General features: G+C 42.2%; 1 protein-coding gene across 1 annotated transcript in view; it reads left to right on the top strand.

Moving 5' to 3' along the window:
- Nucleotides 1–21,651, top strand: part of LOC145396858 (scm-like with four MBT domains protein 2) — a 196,851-nt gene that overhangs the window by 155,717 nt on the left and 19,483 nt on the right. The window contains exons 7-8 of the mRNA XM_080270146.1: nucleotides 570–711; nucleotides 3,807–3,981. Of these exons, the coding sequence (XP_080126272.1) occupies nucleotides 570–711; nucleotides 3,807–3,981 (317 nt within the window). The remainder of the gene's footprint in view (nucleotides 1–569; nucleotides 712–3,806; nucleotides 3,982–21,651) is intronic.

Genomic DNA, 21,651 nt, shown 5'->3' with positions numbered 1-21,651 from the left:
CATCTACCAGAATATTTGGTGAGTGATGAACAGGGTCCTTTTAGGAGTAGGATGAAATATGTGATTGACATGAAAGCAGTGAACATAGTTTAGTTATAAAGTTAGTAAACTAATACATTTTTGCACTTACTGTTGTATATAATTGCTATTCAGTTGCTAATACAACAGAAACTATCAAAATATTGTATCATTACTAAAGTTACTTAGAATTATGCAGACTTAAATAATGAGTAAAAATATTTGTGACCCATTTCTCTGAGGTCCATTGATGGTTCCACTTCTGTGATTTCTTCCTTTTGTGTCTTGAATGTTACCACGATAGGTAGCATAATAATGTTGTTGTGGTATTGCTGAGTTTGCTTATTCTTGTATTGTTAGGATCAGAGTCAGGAGAAGATTGGTGATGATGGTGATGGTTATGAAATTAATGGTGCATTTTCTTTGTCCTGTGGTGTTTGGATCAGAGTCATGGGAAGTATCATGATGATGGTGGTGATGATGATGATGATGATAATGATGATGATATTGATGTTGATGTTGATATTGTTTATCTCTTCATGTATTATTAGGATGAGAATCAGGAGAAACTTGAAGATGGTGGAGCCACAGGGGAGACGGTGGTGGGTGGAAGGGAGCGGTCCATGTGGTGTCCACGTCTCTACATCAACCACTGGTGCTACACAGGACCTTATCTCAGCAAGTCTAAAGTTGGTAAGTATGCACACATGCCTGCACACACACTTTTCTTCATGTACTCTTTACTGTATGTATGATATGAACTGCAGTATTTAATACTCATTTATGCATACACACATGCATACATGACTGTATATACGTTCATGTGGCTGCTAGATATGAAAACCACCTGCATATAAACAAGACACACACAGACACATACACAAACATGATGTTATTGCACTACTTCTGTCTGTCTGACTGAGCAGACTGGTCAGCCACAGGGAAGCAACTGCTTCTGTAGGGAGATCCTACAGGTACAGTGCAGTATATACACCATGTAGGGATCCAGTACCCTCTTGTGGTAGGCAGAGCCTCACCAGGATAATATGTCGGTCCTTTCCATGGTGAGGTGCTGGGAAATATGAGGAGGTTTGCCTCCTAGGTGAACCCTGGGTGTGCACAGCACCACCATATGTAGGCTCTTTGTTAATGCCATACATACATTTAGATATACTTATTAATCCCTGCCTTGAGATTTTAAACATTGATGGTTTACAGAGGAACCTTCAAACTACTGTATCACACGGCTTACAGTTTTCATTCATGTTAAATGTAAGATGCATACAGTATTGTATTTTAATATTCTCGCCGTACGTATCTAAATCATATCCAATACTTAACTGATTTAACTGGATCTTTATTCATCAAAAAATCAACCTTTCACTGAGTCAAGTGGACATCAGTATGGAGTGGCATGTTTTGACTTTCAAACTTGAGAGGCAAGTAGATGATATATGGGCATACTCAATTTGCTCTTAGTTCCCATTTAGACAATATTAGTAATGGTCACATAAACGTGGTTGATCGGTTGCTTACTGTGTATGAAAAATATATTTGCATTTTGTATGGTACAGTACGAACATAAAACACAACTCACAAACAATCCACTGTGCCTTCACTGTTGTGCAGCTTTCATCACCATAACACACCTAATGAACTTCACTTTTACAACATGGACAGTCCTTGAACATAGCCTTAACAAAAGATTTCTGGGGGCCTGAGGACACAGTGACATCAGCATCAGCAACATCATCATAGAACAGTTAGGGACAAAAGTTTGCTTGCTGTTCTATTTTTGTGTGCTTCATACTTGTGGCATGTTTGTTATTTTCAGCCATTATTCATCACACTGATAAATTGTCGATGGACAGTTAAAGATATTAACCTTCTCTCATATGAGGATGATTAGCCAGCCATCAGATTGTAGGGGTAGTAAGAAGTGAAAATATTGCAGTGGAATATTTGGCAGTCTCTTTTCTCTTACTGTACAATCAGTCCAAAATATCAGAACTTTTCCTTGCAGCTGGTACTGTGACTAGAGGGAAGGTGGGAAATTACAGTAGCTGTACATGTGTACCAGTGGAACTTTAATGGGCAATTTTTCTGCAACTGGGTGTGAACTTAATAGCTAAAGAGACCATCCAAAGAATTCATCATTTTATGAGGACATTCTGTTTATAGATAATATTCATTTATTCATTCATCATCTAATCCAGTGTTGCCCCATGAGAAGTGTAGGAGCCTGGGGCTAGGCAAGTTGGTCCTAACATTTAGATGAGAGTGACCAGCTTCACTCATCCTTGAGTGGCATTATGTGAGCAATAAACTCCAACCACTCCATGGATATAAACCTGCACCAGCTCAATCCGATTGGGGTGCCTTAATTGCCCACTAAACCACCAGGCGCCATAATTTGATTATATGGTTACCACCCAACGTAGTAAATGGTTTCCTGGTGTACAGGAAACCATTTGGCATGTCACCCAGAGTAGAGTCACCCATAGACAGAAGGAAGAGGAAAGAATGAAGGAAAGAAAAACAGAAGAGGAAGGATGGAAAGAAGGAAGAAAGAGAGGAAAGGGCAGGCATCCAAGAGCAGCACTACATCAAGTGACTGGATGATGAGCACCCACACCAACCACAATAGATAATATTCAAGTGAATAATAAACTGTAATGTGCAAAACATATCACAAAGGAGGAGATTCTAGAAAGCCTCCTAAGCTGATGAGAAGGTGTCTGCATGTCATGATCCTGTTGTTGTGGCCCTAAACTCTCTGAAATGTGAACCGTAGTGAACTGCAGGCTTAAGTTGCCCATCCTGTGTACTCCACCATCCTTCTTTGAGGGAATAGAGAAATACTTGAATGTATGTATAATTAGGCAGTTGAGCTGCCTGGTCATATTGATGCCACCACATTAATGTATCCCACTCCAGCATCTCAAGGTACTATACAGGGAAACAACAGGAAGTTCTTACAAATCTCTCTCTCTCTCTCTTTAATACAGTTCTGAGTCCACAGGAAATTAGAGGGAAAAAAATCTTATTAACATGTATATTAAAAAAAAAATTAGTTTGCATGATGTGTGGTGCTCATATCCCATTTTTCCCCCGACATCAGAAAGTGTCCTTCTTTTTCTTCCTCCTATGTTGTTTGCTTCATAAATAAACCACATAAAATATTTCATAAACGGTAACACCTTCCATCACCACAGCTAGCAGGGAAGTGTGTACATGGATTATAGGGGCCGTAGTGTCATGTGTATATGCTTTTCTTGGCTATTTTGTGGATTAGATGCTTGTTTGTATGTTTGTCTAAACTCATACAGCTACCAATCAATTGACAGTCAAATTAGAGTGAATATTGAAAAAACAAAATGAGATAAACAAAACACTTTGATAATAGTTACTTGTGTCGGTATGTTTATCGTGTAAATGAATTACTGTATGCCTCTGTAAATGTGACCCCACAGCTTTGCTGTTTAGTCCAGATTTAAAGCAAGAGTGACTGTAACTGTTGGAAAGTAGTTAGCTGGTTTGGTTTCTTACTTTAGTTTCCAGTCCATAGAAAACTTTAGTTATACCATGGCCAACCTCAGTACTGTATGATGATCCGGAAGAGGAACCATGACATAATTTTTGTGTGTTAGTGTGTGTGCAGGTTTGCTTGTTTGTTTATTTTTGCTTTGGTTTATTTGTTTGTTTTTGCTTTGGTTTGTTTGTTTTTGCTTTGGTTAGTTGGTTTGATTATTCTCAGTAATATCTGATTATGATAATACATGTTGCAGCAAAGCAGAGCCAGAGTATGGGTCCAGGTTCTGTGGAGCTGGTGCTACGTGAGGTGCTGGCAGCCACCATCAATGCTGCCTACATTCCCACACGTGTCCTGAGGGAGATTCAGCGCAATGCACCAGACCCATCTACTGTTCCTTCCACATGGCGCCTCACCCCATTCAAAGCTAAGTAAGTTCTCTATTGTCTGAGTGCTGACTGTGTTGATAGGCTACATGAGAAGCTGCTGAGGAGCTCCCAAATCTTGCACTTTTTTATCTAAAAGTGAATGCTGAGTTGTAAGATTTAAATGCTAGAATATGACGCTACAGTAGTTACAAAAATCTGCAGTGGAAAGGATGTAGTCATAATATTGCCTTATTCCTTCTTTGTGCTGTGGAAATATTCTGAAAGAGGACAAAATTTTGTGTTAAGGTGGAAGAACTACTGTATAATCCACCTCTACAGAGCCATTAAACTCTTCTTCTGCTATTGGTACATGAGGGTATTTTGTTCAGGCAAACATCAGCAGTTCACCTCAGAGAAAACCTAGCTTTCGGAATGTTACAAGCCATATTGATGTATCCCATACCTCACAGTGAGAAGGTCCCTGGTCCAACCCTGGTGAGGCACTGTCCTCTATAAGGGGCATCAGATCTCTGCATGGTGTATGTACTGTGCTGTACTTGTAGGACAGCCCCAGAAGAGCAGTTTATTACCTGTGGTCTGCCTGACGGTTTGCCAGACAGACAGAGGATAAGCAACAACACCAGCAACCCTCTCAGGGCCATGGACAGTGGATATTCTGTTCAGGGTCCTACCAGCCAGCTTTGTTCAGCTGAGAAGTGTCCTAGCAGTCAGAGGGTTAAATATACAACTCTTCATCTACACATAGTAGTAATAGTAGTACTAGAGTAGCCCCAGTCTGTCTGGCTGAACAGACCCATCAAGTGCAAGCAAGCAATTGGCCCTGCAGGGCAGTCCCAAGCGGTGAACGGAAATTTCCTTATGGTGGACAAGGAAAACAAAACAGAATTGATGGTATCTAGGGCTGGAGGTGGTGCTGTCAAAGAAGAGGGGGAGTAGCCTTGTGCGATTTGCCACAAGGACATGGGAGGTAAATCCGTCTTGTGCAGTGTTTGTGTTATGTGGGCGCATAAGAGATGTAGTGGTATTTGAGGTAACCTGCGGGTTAAATCTGATTTCATGTGTGCAGTGTGTCGGGGAGAGCATTTTTTTTTTTTTTTTAATGCGAGGAAGAAGCAACCAAAGGCCGTGAGCCCGCTATTATTGTTCCTTCCAAGAGAAAAACAAAATACAAGAGAGAGCCAAATTCAAGATCCGATCATTTCGAGATGCCTGGACACACTGCATTTGAAAGATGGAGATCAGAGGAAGCAGGAAATACAGACAGAGGGAGACAGTTCCAGAGTTGACCTGTTGCATAAATGAAGGACTGGGAGTAACGGTTAACTCTTGCATTAGAGAGTTGGACAGAAAAGGGATGAGAGTTTGCCGCTAGACGGGTGCTGCGCGCCCGTCGTAGAGGTGGAGGAATGCATGCAGACAGTTCAGAGGAGCAGTGACCATTGAAGTAGCGATAGAAAAGAGACAAAGATGCAACAGTGCGGCAAAGAGACAGAGGTTGAAGGTAGTCAGTAAGAGGAGGAGAGTTAATGAGACGAAAAGCCTTTGACTCCACCCTATTGAGAAGAACTTTATGTTGGGAGCCTCCCCACACATGAGAGTTGTACTCCACACAGGGGTGGATAAAACCCCTGTAAAAGAGTCAACAATTGTGCAGGGGTAAAGAAGGAATGGAGTCGGCTTAGCACACCTACGCTCTTGGAAGCAGATTTTACAAGAGATGTAATATGATTTTTTGAAGATAAGTCCTGAGTAAATGAAACCCCAAGCATGTTCAAGGATGATGCAGGATTAAGCTGAATATTATTAAACGTTAGTGGGTGATTTTGTCGGGTTGATAGGTGTAAAAACTGAGTCTTTGATGCATTAAAAACAACCAGATTATTTTTACCCCAGTCAGAAATACGAGCCAAGTCAGACATTAGACGTACCATAGCCTCATCCCTTGTTTGTTGAAGTAAATGCTGAGATGGACGATGCGGAAACTGAATGGAAAGGTGAAGGGTGGAGTCATCAGCGTATGAGTGGATAGGGTCTGATGTACAGCTTAGGTCATTGATGAATAAAAAGAAGAGAGTTGGTGATATGACAGAGCCCTGAGGAACACCACTGTTGATAGATCGAGAAGAAGATTGATGGCTGTCTACAACAGCAGCTATAGAATGACCAGAAAGGAAGCTAGAGATCAAGGCACAGATAGAAGGATAGAAATCTTAAGAGGGCAGTTTGAGAATTAAAGATTTATGCCAGACTCGATTGAAAGCCTTAGAGATGTCAAGTGCAATGGCAAAGCTTTCGCCAAAGTCCCGAATGGAGGATGACCAGGAGTTTGAAAGGTAGGTGAGAAGATTGCCAGTGGAGCGTCCCTGACGGAACCCGTACTGATGATCAGAAAGAAGATTGTGATGGGAAAGATGCTTTGAAATTTTCCTATTAAGAATTGACTCGAAAACTTTTGAGATACTGGATGTTAAAGAAATTGGACAATAGTTAGAGGGTTGGGAATGGTCACCTTTCATTGGGACTGGCTGAATGAGAGCAAACTTCCAGCAAGAAGGAAAGGTACAAGTTGATGGACAAAGGCGAAAGAGTTTGCCTAGGCAGGGTGTAAGCACAGAAGCACAGTTCTTGAGGATGACAGGAGGGACTCCATCAGGCCCATATGCCTTATTAGTATTGAGGCCAATGATGGCAGAAAATACATCAGCTGAAGAAATTTTAATGTCAGCCATGAGGAAGTCAGAGGGGGGAAGTGATGGAGGAACAGCACCGGAATCGTCTTAGGTGGAATTGGAGGAGAAAGTCTGAGCAAAGAGGTCTGCTTTATCAGTAGAGGAAATAGCTACAGAGCCATCAGAGTAGAAAAGAGGAGGGAAGGATGATGAGGTAAAGTTGTTAGAAAGGTTTTTGGCAAGGTGCCAGAAGGAATGGGAAGAATTCGAGCTGGAGAGTTGAGAGCATTGAGTACGGATGAAATTATTTTAAGCAGAGTGAAGAACAGACTTAGCACAGTTCCGAGCAGAAACGTATAAAAGATGTGATTCAGGGGTGGGTTGGCTCCATTACCTTTTACAGGCATGAAAGGATTGAACTTGCTGGAGAGTCTCTTGAGTGTGTGGAAGAGTTTTGTTATTTGGGAGACACATTATGTGCTGGAGGTGGGGCTGGAGCTAGCTCTGTGGCTAGAGTGAGGAGTGGTTGGAAGAAGTTGAGGGAGCTGTTGCCCCTTCTGACATTGAGAGGGCTCTCTCTTTGTGCTAAGGGATCTTTGTATGTGGCATGTGTTAGGAGTGCAATGGTGTATGGTAGTGAGACCTGGGCAGTAAAGGAAGATGATATTTACAGGCTCAGACATAGAGAAATGGCAATGATTAGGTGGTTGTGCATTGTGTCTCTGAGTGCGAGGCCTGGGGGGGGTAAGGTTTACGATGGAAGAGTTGAGAGGTAGGATGGGACTGGAGTGTATTGTTGTTGTGATGAGGAGGGGTAGATTGAGATGGTTTGAGCATGTGGAGAGGATGGAGGATTATTATTGGATGCAGAAAGTGTGAAGTGTTCATGTTCAGGGTAGGGTAGCGAGAGGTAATCGAAAAAGTCCCGGGACGAGGTAATTGAGTGTGACTTCAGGGATAAAGGACTAAATAGGGATGCTGCCAGAGATTGAGCAGCATGGAGAACTGCCATTAGGTGACCAAGGCTGGCACATGCATGTTGGAGCCTTTAAAAATGAAGAACAACGACTAGGACAACGTCACAGGAAGGCATGATAGAAGACTGTGGAGGTTTGGTTCCTGGATGAATGTCACATTTGTGTCCCTCCACCCAGTTAGCAGGGAAACCATAATAGGCTCCACATCACCCCATCTTTACCTAGTAAACAAAGTAAACTTATGAACTTGTCAGATTAGAGGTACAGTAAGTCCTCATTAAATGTCACAGGTGTGTTCCAAAACATCACAATGTTTTTCATACAAGAATCCTGTAAGTTTGGGGAAATTGATAAATTGGCTTTAAGTTAGTACAGTAATCCATCGATTATTTGACGTAATAGAGCCAAGGCATGTTTGGATAGTGGATCTGTCTGGATATTGGACTTCTTCCTTGGCCCTACTTACCCTAATTTTGAAAGCCATTGTAAAAGGCCACAACAGTACATTGTACAACACTTATTCCTGGTGTTTTACACTATTCTTTCTCGTCAAGCGGACCTATAAACCACAGCCACACAATTACCATGATCAAGCAGACTCATTAACCACAGACAAGCAGTCACCACTGTAGGACCATACACTGCAGTGACGTGAAAAAACATAAAAAAAACAGCCCGGCCTGGTGAAAATGTTCGCACGGCCATAATTTCCACTCAGACACTAGCATTTTGTCTGGATAAAATGGAAGTGTGCACAAATAATGGTTTTGAACAACCAGATCACAGCGTTCGGATAATGGATTGTTCAGATAGTGGACATCCAGATAACTAAGGGATTGCTGTAATACAGTAGAAAAAATTTGACAGTCATTTTATAATACACTTTAAAAAAATCATTCTCATCCGGACCTCCTTTCCCACCGTAGGGCAGGGTGAGGAGTAGCAATGTCCAGACAGCCCAAGTTTGCCCAGTCCAGTGGACCGTGCTTCCATTCACTCATCATTCACACCCCCGGAATCCTGGCTCTATCTGATACGCCAAAAACTTTCACCTGTTTCTGTAGCTTCACATAAACAAATCCGATAGAGTCAGTCCGAATTCTGTCACGTTATAAAAAGGGTACCAAATCCCTGATCATGCACATATTCTCACAACATTCATCCAGCCAGCTTGATCTCTTATCAGTCCCCTAGTCTCAACAGTGTCTATACCTCTCCTCCTCACACACTCATCCACCATATCCCTCCACGTTCTCCTTGGCCTACCTTGCCTCTTCCCCCTTTCAAATTCGCTCAGATGTGCCTTTTTACTTCACCCTATTGTTAACCATTCTCTCCACATGACCACACCATCTCAATACACTCTCTTCAATTCTTGGGTCCACAGATTTGCTCACTCTGCTTCTTTCACGAACCACATTATTTTGTATCCTGTCCACTCTCTGTACTCCACATGCATTCATCAGCAGTCCCATCTCCACTGCTCTCACTTTTGACTTTTCATTTTCATTCCACACCATAGTCTCACATCCATATGTTAAAGTTGATACACTTCATCATGTGAGCCTCGTGCAGCTGCAACATTCAAGCCTCTGTTTCTAATCTAGACCTTCATAGCACCAGCAACTTTCCTTCCTTGTGTCACACTGCTTTCCACTTCTTTTGCATATTTTCCTCTCTTTTCTATCACTGTACCCAAGTATTTGAACTCTCAATTCCAGTCTCTCTTCATTCACTGTAACATCACACCGGGAGTCACCTTCTCTCTTGATTACCATCACTTTACTCTTTTCTACATTTACTCTCAAGGCATAATGCTCAGTCATCAGCAAAACTCTGCATTAGTCTACCATGTTCTTGTCCAGCATTTGCAAGTAGCCCTGCATCATCAGCGTACAACAAATTTGATATATTCCATCCATCACCATTCATTACCAACACCATCATCCTCTCCATTACTCATGTTTTTACTTCCCTCATAACTCCATCCATATATATATTTAACAACCATAGGGACATCACACAACCTTGTCGCATGCACACATTGATCGTGAACCATTCACTTAGATGCCAATTTAACCGTACACATGCCTCACTACCATCATAAAAACTCTTGACGGCACCTAGCACCTTACCATCTATCTATCTATCTATCTATTGCCAGATGCCTTAATCTCATATGGGGTGGCCACAAACGGACTGCCTCCACGTTGCCTTGTTCCCCGCCATTTCACTGCCTTGCTCCCAACTCACACCCCTCTCTCTCATATACCTCTCCACTCCATCCCTTCATCTCATCCTTGGCCTCCCCCTCCCTCTCTCTCCCTCCACCTCACTCACATACACTTTCCTTGTCGGTCTCTCACCCTCCATCCTCTCCACATGGCCAAACCACCTCAGTGTGTTTCTCCTAACACTTCCTATCACATCCACATCCACACCACAATGCTCCTTTACATCCTCATTTGTCAGTCTGTTTCTCCATGTGACTCCACAGGCTCCTCTCAAATAACTCATTTCCACTGCTCTCACTCTTGACTTGTGTCCCTCCAACAACGTCCAAGCTTTTCTTCCAGACAAGGATTGTGGAAAGTGTTAAGAATATATGGAGTAGATGGGAAGTTGTTGAATGCTGTGAAGAGTATGTATGAGGGTGCTAAGGCTGCAGTGCGTGTGGATAGTGAACTGAGTGAATTTTTCTATTTGAAGGTTGGATTGAAACAAGGGTGGATCATGTCTTCATGGTTGTTCAATTTGTACATGGATGAGGTTATAAAAGAGACACAGAGTAGGGCAGTGGATTTTGGACTGGCCCTAGTGAGAGAAGGCAGTGTTTGGAAACTCCCTGTACTGTTGTTTGCAGTTGATACTGTGTGGTTAAGTGAAGATGAAGGGGAGCTGCAAGGCTTGGTGGATGAGTTTGGGAGAGTGTGTAAGAAACAGAATCTAAAGGTGAATATAGGGAAGAGTAAAGTTATGGTCTTTGGGAGAAGTGAAGACAGTGAATGTACAGTGAGGTTGGATGATGAATGTACAGTGAGGTTGGATGATGAGGAAATGGAAAATGTGAGTTCGTTTAAGTACTTGTGTAGTGTGATGAGTGATGATGGAAGTTTGGAGGGTAAAGTGCTTGAAAGGGTGCAACAAGGAAGAAAAGTTGCTGGTTCCTTGAAGTCAGTGATAAGAAACAGGGAAGTGAGCATGGAATCGAAAAAGGTACTACATGACAGCTTACCATCTGCATTGTACATGCACAAAACCTTCCACAATCCTTCTCTGTCTACTTTGTTGTATGCTTTTTCTAGATCCATAAATGCCTTATAGTCCTTCTCACAAACCTTCTCCACTACCTGTTTCACTGCAAATATTTGATCCACATGGCCTTTGCCACTCCTAACGCCACCCTGTTCATCACTCACTAGGACTTCTGATAACTCACTTACATTCTCAGTAACAATTCTTTCCATATACCTTCCCTACAACAGTCAGTAAACTTATGCCACAATAATTCATGCACTCAATTTGTTCACCATTATTTTTGTACAGGGGTACAATCACAGCCTTTTTCCACTCTGCTGGCACAGTTTCACTCATCCATTTCTTCTTACATATCTTCAACAAGCACTTCATTCTGCTCTCTCCACTACATTTAGTCATCTGTACATACACCTCATCAACCCCAGCTGCTTTCCTGTTTTTCAGCCACATCACAGCATTCTTCGTCTGTGTGAGTGTCATGTTTCCTGGCACTGCATTCATTCTCTGCACACCCCCAAAATGAATCATGTTTAAAGCTGTTCTGCTCTCCCTATTCCCATTCATCAGGCTTTCAGAAACTTCCGTTGGGTCCTTACTTTATCCCCATGGGTTAATAGTCTACCACTTACATCCTTCACACTTTCACATTTCTTTCCACTGTCACTTCTACATTTCTGCACCTCTTTCCAGAATAACTTCCTATTTTCAGAGTAGTTTGTATTCATTTTTCGTCGTAGATCATCATTTACCTCTTCCTTTTTCCTCTTCACTAGTCTTTTTTACATGCTTCTTGCTCTCAGTTTATTCAGTTCTTATTTCAGTTAAACCCCTGTTCTGTAACCACTAGCCAATTTTTCCTCTTTTCCTCCACTGCTTTCTTAATCTCGTCATCCCACCATGCTGTACCTTTCTTCTTTGTTATTCTTGTGAACCACACACCTGTGTAGCTTTCCTATTAAGAAATCCACACACCTGTGTAGCTTTCCTATTAAGAAATCCACACACCTGTGTAGCTTTCCTACTAAGAAATCCACACACCTGTGTAGCTTTCCTATTAAGAAATCCCTATATGCATTCCACAGGCTGTCCAGATCCATTTCATTCCAATTCACTGATTCCTCCCCTACTTTGGTCCTGTATTCATCTGCCGTTTCTTTGATCCTCAGCTTCTCGACTTTTAGTCTTTCTCCCTGACTGCTCCTCTCTCTCCTGGTCCACCTTACTCCTCTCAGCTTGATCTTGCATACCACAATTGTATAATCTGACAAACGTCCACATCGTCCTCTCACGGCCCTCATATCAGCAACCATTCCCAGCATCGACCTCTCTGTGAGCACGTAATTAATCAGGTTCCTATCAACACATTCGCTATTCCCTTTATACCATGTATATTTATGTGCATCTTTGTGTTTGAAATATTAGTTACAAATGCACAACCTCCTTTCCTGATGCATATCCTTCAGTCTCCTCCCGTTATCATTTTCTCCTGGTACTCCTTTACAGCTCTTTATGTTATCCTCAGGACCAGTGCCTTCTCTTTCATTCATATCACCCATTACGATCACTCTAGAGTTCCTAGGCATTTCTCTCACTGCTTCATCCAGCTCATTCCAAAACCTGTTTTTCTCTGTCTCACTCCTGTCATAAAGGAGAATATAATACTGTAAAAAGAAAACACAGTACTGTAAAAATAAAAAGGCAGTATTGAGATGAGTAACTGCACAGATGAATGATGTGTAGAGTTAATATGATGACAAGCTCAGCTTTCAGTGGCTGCACTTTGGATTGGCATATGGTGTCAGTAAGAAGTACAGGAGGTCCCCGTATCATGTTAAGGATGTGTTCCTTAATATCACAACTTTTTCCATACAGTTGGTACTGTACAATGGGGGAATCTGGCAAGTTAACTTTGTTGGTAGCAATGAAAGTGGTAATGTTTTTGTAATTAAATGAGAAGTTAATAACAAAAAAGTTACATTCACATATACAGTACATCCCCCTAGTACGCGCCTATGTGGGCGGCAGAGGACGTTGTGTACTAGGAACTCACGTACTGTGAATACCTAAACTTTTGGGAAAAATTACATATGGGCAGCACCCCCCTTCATGGGCAACCCTTGAGACACTTTTCAGACCTAAGTATTGTACTATACGGGGAAACTATCTAAGACACATTACCTAAGATAAAGCAAACCTACAAGATCTTGGCTTAAATCATTGGTGGTAGGTGGTGGCGACCATCATCCACTCACTTGATGTAGTGCTGCCTACCTCTTCCTTAGCCTTTATCATTCTTTTTCTGAGCCTGCCCTCCTCTCTTCCTATATCTCCCATCTTTCCTGTCACTTCTTATTGCTCTTCTCTCCTTTACAGGTGGCTTTACATTGACAAGCCAAATGGTTCCCTGTAAGCCAAGAAACCATTTACAACGGTGGGTGGTAACCATGTAACCAATCCATATGTGCTTCCTACGTGTCAACAATTGGGTTGATGGAGGGTTACTGCCCCTTCCCATAAAACCAATAACTCAAAAGTCAAATGGCCACCCCTTATGGGATTATGGTGTCTGGCAATAGATAGATAGATAGACCTTTACCTGTTATCGCTTCTTGGGGGGACAGTGTCGCATACTTGGGGTAACCCTGGATTTGGGCCACACTTCGCTGCCTGTCTTACTTACAAGGAGTTCAATTTGCGTACTAATAAAAAATACAATAAAATAAATAAAAAAACAGGTCCTCGCGTACAAGGGGGATCACGTACTCAGAACTCGCGTGCTGTGGGGATGTACTGTACATACATCATCTAATTCTGTGTTGCCCCATGAGGAGCATACGATCCTGGGGCTTAGCGAGTTGATCCTGACATTTATGATGAGAGTGTCCACCCTCACACATCCTTGAGTGGCATTATGTAAGCCGTAAACCCCAACCATCCCTTGGATACAAACCTACAGTCTCTATCCTGTTGGAGTGCCTTAATTACCCACTAAACCACCAGGTGTTATAGTTTGGTTATATGGTTACCACCTAGTTCAGTAATGGTTTCATGGTGTACAGGAAACCATTTGGCTAGTCACTTAGAAAAAGTTAACAGCAAAAAAGAACTTATAAAAGGACATACAGTACTGTACTTTATTTGATAAGGTTGGTCAGGATTTCATCCAGTCACAGGGTTTTTGTATGCTTTTGATACTGCCATGAGCAGTATTAATTAATCAGTGAGGACAAACAAATCTGGTCTCATTTAATGCTCAGAAAACTAAATACATTAATTTCTCCAACAGAAAGAATCCCCCAGACTCTTACATAATTTTAAATGATGTCAGTATTCCCATATCCACTACAATTGATATCCTAGGTGTTACTCTAAACCCCAACCTAAGCTGGACAGCTTATGTTAAATCCCTTGCTAAAAATGCTTCCAAAAAATTGGGACTTATGTACAGAGTTTGTGAGTTCTTCATTGATGAGCAGATGGCCACAATATACAAGTCATGTGTGTTCTCAGATCGAATACTGTTCACCACCGTGGAGTGGATGAGGAGCGGTTGCATTGAGGCAGTTGGATAATATTCAAAATAAAGCCATTAGATTAGTCAATAATCCTGCCATTACGTAGGGCCTTCCTTCATTATCAGTAAGTAGAGATGTTGCTTCTTTAGAATTATTTTATCGATATTTTTGCCGTAAGTGCTCTGACAAACTGGCTTCAATTGTGCCTCCCCTTCACATTTTCTCCCGAAATACTCGGGCAGCTGGGAGCACCCATGAACTCACACTCTCTGCCCCGCAGTGCAGAACCTCTGCTTTCAAAATTTATTGATCCCCAGAACTACTACTCTCTGGAATTTATTTCCTGGGAGTTGTTTCCCACAAACTTTTAATCCACTTCAATTTAAATCCAGTTGTTATAGATATTTTATGAATGGAGGATGCCTTTAGACACATGGACATACTTTTTTTTCCCTTTGTTTTTCCTTCCTCCATTCATTATCTATAAAAAAAAAAAAAAAATCCCCTACTTACATTATTTCCTACCTTCTACAGTTCTCTTTCCTCCCCGAATGTCAGACAATAAATATTCTTTTGTTGTGTGCATCATATAATTATCCATCCATTCATCCATCATCTAATCCAGTTTTGCTTCATGAGGAGTGTAGGAGTCTGGGGCTAGGCAAGTTGGTCCTGACGTGTAATATGAGAGTGACAAACCTGACTCTTCCCTGAGTGGCATTATGTTAGCAATAAACGCTAACCATCCTTTGGATATAAACCTGCACCATTTCAGTCCAATTGGAGCACCTTAATTACCCACTAAACCACCAGGCACCATAATTTGGTTATATGGTTACCACCTAGCGTAGTAAATGGTTTCCTGGTGTACAGGAAACCATTTGGTATGTCACTGTGTGTAGTCACCTGTATACAGAAGGAAGAGGAGAGGATGAAGGAAAGAAGACATAAGAGGAAGAGTGGAAAGAAGGAAGGAAGAGAGAGGAAAGGTCAGGCACCCGAGAGCAGCACTATGTAGAGTGAGTGGATGGTGAGCACCCTCACCTATAATTATCACTTAAAAATATTTAATGTTATACCCTCTATTGCTTCAGCCAGCAGGGAAGAGTCAGCGGACTTGTGATCTTGACTGTACTGTTTTTGTTATCTTGATATGCATTTACACTCCTCAGATTACAGTATTTAGTTGTTATTCAGGCTCTTGTATCAAAATCAGACTGAGACTGTGACCTCTGACCTGTAGTTTTAGGTGAGGACAGAGTAGGACTGAGGTGAGCAGGATAGAAACTTGAGGATGATTAGCTATGCACGAGAGGAAGTGGATGAATGATAAACATACATGCATAAATATAATGCCATGCATCCTTTTAAAGATTCCCTGTATTGGGGTTGACCAGTTTACAGTTTATGTTTCTGTGGACTAGAAACTAAACCAAGTGCAAAAACCAGCTGATTAATTCCCAGCCATTCCTGGAGGCTTTTGAGAAAAAAGGAATTGAAGATGCTTCATAAGACCTGTAACCCTGTTTTGAGTCTCATCTTGGACTTTGAATATATATTTACTTGTAGCTGAATGCTTCTTCTCTGGGAGTGATGATTGTGTGGCTATGTATTGATTTTGTAGCCACATATCATTTTCAGAGCAGTACCTCCCAAGGTCGAAGTGTTTAAAAGATTATTCATAAAAGTCCTTTTCGGTGTTTATTTTCTTATTTGTTTTTTAAAAACAAAGTTACATTAAATTACAACAAACTTACCTATTAAAGTTCTGTAACTATCTTTAATGCTAATATACTAGTTTCCCAAATTTACATTACTAAATGTGAGAAAAATGTGATAATTCCAAACACATCACCAGTATATTATGATGATTTACTGGACTGGACTGTCATAAGGTTTAGATGCAATAGGTTTGTTTTCTTTTGTTTGCCTGTGTTTTGCATGGTCACATAATAGCAGCAATCCCATGCTGCTCAGTCTGTAGCAGCCTCTTTAATCAGTCCTGTATTCTTAAGGTCACATTCTAAGACCTCGTCCCAGGTCTTTTTCAAATAGTCAGCTTCTTGTAACTCTACTCTCATCATTCACACATCTCACCCTTCACACACAGTTATCATTCGCCATCCTCTCTACATTCTCATACCATCCTTTCTCATCACAGCACTAATACATTCGTGTCCCGTCCCTCCTCTCAACTCTTCATTCGTAGTCCTAACCCTCCCATGTCTGTCATTCAAAGATACACTGCACATCCATCTGGTTATTATCATCTCTATATGTTTTGAGCCTACAATATACTCTTCTCTTACTGCCCAGATTTCACTACCATACAGCATTACACTCCTAACATGCTGCAAACAAGGACCCTTAATCGTGGAGAGAGAGCCCTCGCAATATCAGGAGAGGCAACAGCTTCCTGAACATCTTCCAGCCACTCCTTGCCCTGGTCACTGAGCTAGCTCCAGCCCTACACTTGTCATGTCCCCAAATAACAAAACCTCTCCATACAAGACTTTCCAGCAAAGTCAGTCCTTTCCTGCCTCTCTGCCTCCCTGTGCTCTCCCTAAACGCTGCACTCACAAAACCAGCATTATTTCGCAGTCTACAATACCACTACATCACCTCTTCACCCATATATCACAAAGACTGCCCACACCCTTGTGGCAAACTGTGCCTGGCCTTACTCCTTCTGTTTTAACATCCACCACCAGTTCTAGATATCATCACTTCTGTTTTATCCACCTTCACTCTCAAACACTCATACCTCATTCTGTCTCTTCATTTCCTAAAGCTTTCCTCTGCCATCTTCCCATTCTCTGTAATCAACACCAAGTTATCTGCATACATCAACTCCCATGGGAATCCAGTTCTGAAGTCATGTGGGAGAGCTTCAGCCACCATTATAAACAGTAAGGGGATTAGAACTGACTCCTGATGCACGCCAACTTTCACACAAAACTCATCACTCAGACAATTGTTCTTTGTCATGTTGGTGCAAGCACCCTCATACATAAAGCTTTCTCGTTGTCCACTTCACTGCAACACATAATGCCACTCTTTGCCACACTGTTGCATCTCTATCTCATGTCTGGCACTACTTCAGTGGTCACAGCTCCTCTTGAACTGTCTGCTTGCATCCCTGCACCACTACAGCAGGCGTATAGCACCTGTTCAGCAACAAAACTCTTTTCCCTTTTCTGTCCAACTCTGTAATGCAAGAACTAACCGTTACTCCCAGCCTTTCATGTATGCAGCAGGTCAACTCTGGAACTGTTTGCCTCTGTATTTCTTACTGCCTATCACCTCCAGTCCATCAAATGCAGTGTGTCTAGGCATCTCAAAATTAATGGATCTTCAATTTTTCTCCCTCTTGTTTTTTTTTTTTTTTTTCTTGGAGGGAACAATTTGCGGGCTCCTGACCATTGGTTCCTTTTACAGTGCGTTTAAAAAAAAAAAAAAAAAAAAAAAAAAAAAGAGAGAGAGAGAGAGAGAGAGAGAGAGAGAGTAAATCGTTACTCTCACCTTGAATGTATGGACTGAGTGGTGTTGGGCCCCCAAATTAAGGATGAATGATGGCTAGGTGTGTGGATGGAAGAATAATGCAAATGAGTAGATATGGATGGAACAGGAACATTCAAGATAGGAAATGCATTAACAACGATTGAAATGACATGAAAACTGATGCTGAATAAGATATCTTTTACTGATACTTGAGAATCAGTAAATCTATCTGTCTACCTATAGCCTGACGCCCTAATCCCGCAAAGGGTGGCTGCAGACAAAACGCCTCCAAGCCGCTCTATCACCCACCGTTTGCCTACCCTTCCCCAACTTACTCCCCCCTCCCTCATATACTTCTCAACTCCATCTCTCCACCTCATCCTCGGTCTTCCCCTCCCTCTCCCTCCCTCCACCTCACCTACATACACCTTCTTAGTCAGTCATTCATTCTCCATTCTCTCCATATGTCCAAACCACCTCAGTGTATTTCTCCTAATCTTCTCAACCACATCCACCCCACAACGTTCTTTGACTTCTTCATTCGTCAACCTGTCCCTCCATGTCACTCCACATGCTCCTTGTAACTCATTTCCACTGCTCTCACTCTTGACTTGTTCCCCTCTTGCAAGGTCCATGCCTCGCTTCCATATGTCAAGGTAGGGATCACAATACTATCATGCAGTGACTTCGTAACTTCCATACTCACCTCCCTGTTTCTCATCACTGCTTTCAGTGAACCAACAACCTTCCTTCCCTGCTGTACCCTTTCAAGCACTTCATCCCCCAATGTTCCATCCTTACTCATCACACTATCCAAGTACTTGAATGCACTCACATTCTCCATATCCTTACCATCCAACCTCACTTTGCATTCTGTGACTTCATTCCTCTCAAATACCATAACTTTACTCTTGTGTACATTAACTTTCAGATTCCTCTTCCTACACACTGTCCCAAATTGATTCACCAAACCTTGCAACTCCCATCCATCTTCACTCAACAATACTGTATCATCAGCAGACAACAACACCGGAATGTTCCAAATCTCACCCTCATTCATTAGAGCCACCCCCACATCCACTGCCCTACCCTGCACCTCCTTTACAGCGCCATCCATGTATATATTAAACGGCCATGGAGACATCACACACCCCTGTTTCAGTCCCACATTGAGATCAAAGAACTCACTCAGCTCACCATCCATTTGCACTGTAGCCCTAGCTCCTTCGTACATACTCTTCACAGCACTCAACAATTTCCCCTCCACTCCATATATTCTCAGTACCTTCCACATACCTTGTCTATCTATTCTGGCATAAGCTTTCTCCAAGTCCATGAGGGCAGCATACACTTTCTTTCCCTTCTCTAGATACTTCTCCACTAAACATCTTAGAATAAATATCTAATCTACACACCCTTTTCCCTTCCTAAATCCCTCTTGTTCTTCTCCAACTAGCTCCTCTGTCATATACCTAACCCTATCAATGAGTATTCTTCCATATATTTTTCTAGTCACACTTAGAAGGCAAATACCCCTATGGTTACCACATACTTCTCTCTCCCCTTTTCCTTTGTATAAAGGAACAATTATACCTGATTTCCAGTCCTCCGGAACCCTTCCCTCTTCCCAAGCCAATCTACATAACTTCTATATCCATTCCACTACAATCACACCCCCATACCTCAGCATTTCACCACACACTTCATCAATTCTTGGGGCCTTTCCCAACTTGATCTTCTTCATTGCTTCCACTACTTCCTCCCTACTAATCTCTTCCTCCTTCCTCTCATCTCTTCTTCTCCCAGCCATTCCTCAACCACTTATACTCGCACTACTCTCACTCTCTACATTCAACAAATCCTCAAAGTGCTCCTTCCATCTCCTCAATTTCTCTCTCTTCTCCACCAACCATCTATTATTCCTATCTTTCACTGCCTTACTATTTCCCCTTTCACACTGCCTTACTTTCTTTACCTCCTTCCAAAACAGTTTCTTACTCTCCCTCCATTTCACACTCAGATTCCTCCCAAACTCTTCATCCACTTTCTTCTTACTCTCCTTCTCCATCTCTTCACCTCCCTTCTCGTGCTCACATATACTTCTCTCTTCTCTCTCTCATCTTCTCCCCTACCTCTACTCACTAGCTATTCACATGCCTTCTTCTTTTGTTCCACAGCTCGTTTCAGCTCATCATTCTACCATGCTGTCCCTTGCACACCCCTGCATCTCCTCCTCACTCCACAAACCACTTCACACGCCACGCCTATCTCTTCCTTGAATATCTTACATATGTCTTCCACCCCTTCCATCTACTCTAACTCATACCTTCCCAATCTTTCTTCCACTATGCTCTTATGCTCTGCCATTTTCTCATCATCTTGCAACTTCTCCACTCTTCTCAGAGGAGCTGTTTCCTCCTGTCTTCCCCTTTGTCTCTTCAACCATTTTCTTTGCAGCCTTATCTTGGCCATCACTAAGTGATGGTCCGAAATTCCATTCCCCCACCTTCTCCACATTCTTGCATCCAACACTTGTCTTCTCATTCGCTCATCCACACACACATAGTCTATCATTGCCTTTCGTTCAACAAGTTCACCATCCATCCTCCTCATAACTCTCCATGTATACCTGTGGATCATTTTATGCTGAAAGTAGGTGTTAGCTGTTGCTAACCCCTTACCAACACAGATATCCAACAAAGCACTACCATTCCCATCTACTTCAGCTGGCACACCCAACTGACCAACCAGTCCATCCACTCATACATTCCCAACTTTGCCATTCATGTCTCCAATCAAAAACACTCTCTCACTCCTCTCAAACTTGTCCATACATGCTTCTACACTCGCCCAAAACTCATCTTTCACTCTTGCCACTTGGTCCTCTGTTGGCGCATATGCACACACAATTGCACACTTGTATACCTACTTTCATCTTCACCCATACAATCCTTGCACCCACTGTTCCATACTCTCTTATATTCTCCTTCCACTTCTTGCTTATCATCAGACATACTCCCTCTCCTGCCGTCTCATTCTCATTAACTCCTGCACATATTCCTAAACCGTATTCCCATACTCTCACCCTTTCACCTGTCCAGTTGGTTTCAGTCAATCCACATATATCCACTCTTGCATCCTCAAGCATCTGAACAATTTCTCTCTCTCTTTCACTTCATCATTCACTCCTCTCACATTCCATATCCCCACCCTCAGAATGTCCTTTGTCCATTCCTTAGACGTCAACGTATGGTCTGTCCTGGTCCGAGGCGCTTTATTCGCTTGTTTAGTTAATTCTTTTTACGGGGTGGGGCACTAACCCACCACCAACCCTTCTAGTTGCCACATACGACAAGCAGGGATTCTGGGGGAGTGTTCTTGAAACCCCCCTATCACCAGGGGGGTATATGCATTAGATATTTCTGCTTGTATAAACAGTACCTAATAAGCGCTATCCATAGTCTTTATTGATTAGATGAAATATATAAGCTTATCCATCCATCCATCATCCAATCCTGTGTTGCCACATGAGGAGAGTAGGAGCCTGGGGCTAGTCACATTGATCCTGGCGTTTAAGATGAGAGTGACGAACCTCACTCATCCCTGAGTGGCATTACGTGAGCAATAAACCCCAACCGCTCCTTGGATATAAATTTACACCGGCTCAATCTGATTGGAGCGCCTTAACTACCCACTAAACCACCAGGGGCCAAAATTTGGTTATATAGTTACCACCCAGCATAGTAAATGGTTTCCTGATGTACAGGAAACCATTTGGCATGTCACTCAGTG

Source organism: Coenobita brevimanus, chromosome 39 (assembly GCF_032717465.1).
Source record: "Coenobita brevimanus isolate Jiangsu-jjx chromosome 39, ASM3271746v2, whole genome shotgun sequence".
NCBI lineage: Eukaryota > Metazoa > Arthropoda > Malacostraca > Decapoda > Coenobitidae > Coenobita > Coenobita brevimanus.
This window is presented reverse-complemented; position numbering and strand designations above follow the sequence as displayed.